The following is a 5,443-nucleotide window of genomic DNA, read 5'->3' on the forward strand; positions in this document are numbered from 1 at the left end:
AAAACAAAACACCACATCAGATGCTGATTGAGTTCTGAGCTTATAACAGCACTAAAAAGAAGAAAACAGTCATTCATGCTTTACTTTCTTAGAAAGTTTAGATACACATATGAGATATGTGTAATAGAAATTCATATATACGCAATATAAATATATCAATGTGTAACAGAAATAAATACACGTGTACATGTGTATTGCAAACACAATTTTAAAAGATATTTTCTACCTCGATCACTGCAGATCTATTTTCCGGTTAGAGCAGCCCAAACTCAGGTCAGACTTACCTCCTTATCATTTCAATTCAACAAGGGAAATGTCACGATTTGATTTCCTCCACCGTGGCGATGAAGGAAAGTGACTTGCTATCTACCCGTATCCTGCCAGCGACCCCAGCCCACCTAAAATGAGGTGTGGGTCCCAACCTGCCACCCTCATTTCTCCCTGCAGGTCCTCGTCCCACGCGAGACACTAAACCCTGGCCACACACCTTGCCCTGCCGGACCCGTCACAACAACCACGGCCCCTTCTAACTTCCGAGAGCAGCAGATGCAACCAAAGCCCGCGATGCTCCTACCTGTCCACCAGTTTCTTGGCGAACCCGAAGTCCGTGAGCTTGATGTGACCGTCTCTGTCCAGCAGTATGTTCTCCGGCTTCAGGTCCCTGTAGACGATCTCCTTGGCGTGCAGGTACTCGATGGCGCACACGATCTCCGCGGAGTAGAAGAGCCCAGTGGCCGTGGCGAAGCGGCCCCTGTTCCGCAGGTAGCTGAAGAGCTCGCCACCCGGCACGAACTCCATCAGCATGTAGAGGGAACGCTCGTCGTGGCTGGTCCAGAACCTGCGGGGACCAGCACAGGCTTGGGGGCCCCGCCAGAGACGGGCGAGAAGACACGCGTTTCATACGTGTTAGTACACGGGTACAGACAGACGAGAAGTGTATACAGGTAGACGTTCGGATACAAGTTACAGAGATGATGTCTCAGTCCGTTCAGGCTGTTGGAACAGAATATCGTAGCCTGGGCGGCTTATAAACAGCAGGCATTCATTGCTCCCAGCCCTGGAGGCTGGAAGTCCCAGATCCCGGCATGGCAGAGGCTGTGTCTGGTGGGGACTCACTTCCTGGTTCATAGACGGCGCCTTCTCGCTGTGTCCTCACATGGTCGAAGGGACGAGGGAGCTCCCTGGGGTCCCTTTTATAAGGACACTGATCCCGTCCATGAGGCTGCACCCTCAGGACCTCGTCACCTCCCAAAGCCCCCACCTGACACCATCACCTTGGGGGTGAGGGTTTCAATATACGAATTTGTGGGGTGACATACTCAGATGACAACTGATGTTTATGTCCTATTAAACAGTCTTGGAATGAATGAAGAGCAAATATAATGTTTTGGTAATAAACCAGTTAACAGTCTGTTATAGGACGATTTATGGCACCCCCGGCCAATATTCATATGTTGAAGTACCAACCTTCAGTACCCCAGAATGTGGCTGTTTATTTGGATATAGTACATTTAAAAAGGTAATTTAGTTAAAATGAGGTTATAAGGGCTGATCCTAATTCAGTAGGACTGGAGTCCTTATAAGCAGAGGAGATGAGGACACAGACACGCACAGAGGGACGACTCCGTGAGGACACAGGGAGAAGACGGCGTCTACACGCCCAGGAGAGAGGACTCAGGAGGAACCAGCCCTGAGACACCTGGATCTGGGACTTCCAGCCTGTAGAACTGTAAGAAAATAGACATCTGTTGTTTAAGCCACTGAGTCCCCGTGACTTCGTTACGGCGGCCCTCGCAAACTCGCATGCGGCACCCAGATCTTAAGAGATCACAGCTGCTTCAGCGCCTCCCGAACTGTCATTGAGCTTAGAAATTAACAAATAAATGAGCAGAAAGCATCCCAAACCTGCTGGGAAAACGCAGCCGTTCAAAAAGCCCCCAAAAAGGTTATTTCTAAGCAACTACTGGTAGGAGCTTGCCCAAGAGATAGTTAGACGCAGTGCCTCCTCCTTGGAGAGGTGTTGATTAGCTCTACCAAGGCGAGAAAGGCAGCGGGAGGAATTGAGGAGGAAAGGGAAGAAATGAAAGAAAGAGGAGAGAAGATGGCAGGTCTTGTCTGTTTCTTAGAAGGCTTAGCAAAAGGAACAGAAACAGACACGTTCTTGGGAGACAAGCGCTGATGATGAAAGAATGTTTTCACGTAAAAAAGACGCAGGGAAAAATCAGACAAGATTTGGAATTAACGGCTTTGAGCTTTGAGAGGCCTTAGAAGGCCCCAGCGTGCCCAAGACCTAGACATCCCGGCGCGAGACACACGCGTCCCTGCGTTTTGTTTGATTCTGACCACACGACAGACGCTTCCCCTCCGGGGCTGACCCCAAGGAGCTGCGTCTACATGGTCCCCAAAGAAAACCAAACAGTGCCGGGAGCATGCTCAGGGTTGAGCAGAAGGTCTTGTCTCCGAGCTCAGCTCATTTCCCTAAAATAACGTCACGTGATGACCCAGGATTTGGGGAAATGGCTCGCAAGGACGCAGAGACTTACTCAGAGGGAAATCGTAAAAGTATGATCACGTGGCGTGGTCAGGAAAGCAGGAGAAAATAAAGGCAAGTAAAAAGATACGGCTGTAGGGAGGAAGGATGACCCAGTCGTAATCAATGTGAAAAGGAAAACCACATATAAACACGGTATTCTGAATTTCAAATGCACACTGAAGTTACTCAGTGTTCATATGTCTTAGCGAAATACGGGTCTCCTACACAAAAGGCTTTCCCCTAATGCACATTTAAATTTGCAGTCTTTGCAAAAACAATGCATTTAAAGGTCTCAGCTACGCATAGATAGAGGCTGTATCGACACCTTCCTTTCTCGATACCGTGGTTGGACTCCCGCCGCCCTGCAGCGGAGGCTGCCTGCTCTTTGAAGGGAGCTCTGGGGTTAGGCGACGCCTTTCTTTTCTTACCTGAAGGCTCTGTGTCTCTCTATCCCGCTCACTTCTTACGGCTCAGCAAGTCTAAGATTTATAGCTTTGGCCATAAGGGAAGAGCGCTCGGGTGAGAGGGGTGGTCTGTTGCTGCCGTTACTCTCTGAAGCAAGCTCCTACAGTTACGAAGTCCCAGCAGACACCGCACGGCTTCTGTCTTAAAGCTGAGATCTCCAGTCACTGCTTTTGGCCAAATGCTCCATCTTAGTGGTTTGTGCCATGACTAGTTGGGCAAGAGTGTTACTTTTCGTAACGCTGCCTTGCCAAGCACACGGTATTTCAAATGCATGATGGTCAAACTGTGCTTCTGTGCGTGGGCTTAGAACCCACCACGCTTCACTGCTCTGGTGGGGAAATATTAGTGTGTGCTAAGGTCCCAGTGATATCTGCCTGGTGAACGTTTACCATCAACGTCTGGAAGCTGGTGACTTTCTAGAGTTCTTCAGGGCAGCGATGATGGCAAATTTAGCTAGAATTCACCAGCGAAAATGTGACGTCATAAGACTTGGGGGAAGCATGGTGCTCTTTTTTTTATTTCAGAATATTACAGGGTTACACATGTTTGGGTACATAATTTGCTTTTGTACAATTTGAGTCAAAGTTATAAAGTGTGCCCTTCACCCAGATAGCACAACCTCTGTGGAAAGCAGTATGGAGACACCTCAAAGAACTACAAGGAGAACTACCATTGGATCCATCAATCCCACTACTGGGTTATCTACCCAAAGGAAAAAAAGGCATTCTATAAAAAAGATATCTGGACCTGAATGGTTATAGCAGCACAATTCACAATTGCAAAGACGCAGAAACAACCCAAGCGCCCATCAATCCATGAGGGGATTAATAAAACATGGTATGTGTATACCATGGAGCACTACTCAGCCATAAAAAAAAAAAAAAAAAAAAAGGCAATCTAGTATCTTTTGTAACAACCTGGATGGAACTGGAGACCATTCCTCCAAGTGAAGTCTCAGAAGCATGGAGTTCTTGAAAATACCCTCAATGGTCAAAACCATGCAAAGCAAGAACAAAACCACTGTCTACAGCTGTCGGTTTGGTGAAAGAGAACACACACAGCCCTGTCTCTCTCTGAGGCTCAGACACACAAGTGACACACACATGCAGGAGCACACACACTCATCACTTACTATGTAGCACACACTCCTTGGATATATCCCTCACCCACTCCCGTCTTCCCAGCACCAGGGTAATAACGTGCCCTGATGCCGTTAGAAACAATGCATCCCGCTGTTACAACACAGCCAGGGTGGCCCTGCAGGTCCATGAGAGATGATTGGCTCTGGAGGGAGATTAGAAGGATTTGAACTTTCAGGACTGGGCGGGTCTGTGGAATACGCCAGCCCCGAAGAGTCTGGGTGGAGACCAAGAGATTCAGGCAGCTGCAGGGATCAGCTGGAGATCTCGGATTCAGCCACCTGGGCTCGGGGGGAAGTTCCAGTTTCACTCATGGGTAAGTTGGTCCAAGGAGGAAGAGAGTTGGCGCTTCGTGTCAAAAGAGGGAAGGAAAGGAGATGAAACCAAAGAAAACAAAACAAAGCAAAACCAGAAAAAGAAAAGAAAAGAAAAAGTGGAGTAGGGAGAAGTACCCAGATATACAAGGATGCCTAAAGATAGGTTTTTTTCCACCGGCATCTCAGTAAAATCCAACAAGACATCAACAAACCCTAATGCTCAAGAAAGCCACCTAATCATTATAGCTGGACACATCATTTTTACTTACACACTAATGCGCAGCCACTCAGCAGCAACACGGAGTAGTAACATTTTGCAAATAAAAGCACCCCATAGCGAGGAAAAACATATTAGTACATATTAAACAAAAAAAGAACAAAAATCTGTAAGACTCCAGTTTCCCTGCCATTTTCCAAATCACTGAAGTTAAATAAATATCCCAAGGGGAAAAAAAAGTCCTCCAACGCCACGGTCCCCAACCCCCAGGGTGTGGACCTGTATCAGTTTGCGGCCTGTTAGGAGCTGGGCTGCACAGCAGGAGGTGAGCGAGCGAAGCTTCATCCGTAGTTACAGCCGCTCCCCATCACTCGCATCACCGCCTGAGCTCCGCCTCCTGTCAGACCAGTGGCGGCATTCGATTCTGCATTACGGTGAGCTGTATAATCATCTCATTCTATGTTGCAATGTAAAAATAATAGAAATAAAGTGCACAATAAATGTAATGCACTTGAATCATCCCGAAACCATCCCCCCACCTTCCTGGTATGTGGAAAAAAATTGTCTTCCATGAAACCGGTCCCTGGTGCCAAAAAGGTTGGGGATGGCTCATCTAGCACATCTTTCAAATCTCCATCTATAACACTTTTCTTACATGGACAGAATTTGTAAACAGCTGGGTATCGTTAAAGATTAGGATCAAAATGTTGGAAGAGATACTGAGTTTACAATCCCCCCAGGGAAGTTTATAAAGTGAAGTCACCATGTTGGA

At 47.5% G+C, this 5,443-nt stretch overlaps 1 protein-coding gene across 1 annotated transcript in view; it reads right to left on the minus strand.

Moving 5' to 3' along the window:
• Window positions 1-5,443, minus strand: part of PRKX (protein kinase, X-linked) — a 116,368-nt gene that overhangs the window by 64,519 nt on the left and 46,406 nt on the right. Inside the window, exon 3 of the mRNA XM_012656800.1 lies at window positions 575-838. Coding sequence (XP_012512254.1) covers window positions 575-838 — 264 coding nt within the window. The remainder of the gene's footprint in view (window positions 1-574; window positions 839-5,443) is intronic.

This window comes from Propithecus coquereli, unplaced genomic scaffold (genome assembly GCF_000956105.1).
Source record: "Propithecus coquereli isolate 6110/MARCELLA unplaced genomic scaffold, Pcoq_1.0 Scaffold52, whole genome shotgun sequence".
In the NCBI taxonomy this organism is placed as follows: Eukaryota; Metazoa; Chordata; class Mammalia; order Primates; family Indriidae; genus Propithecus; species Propithecus coquereli.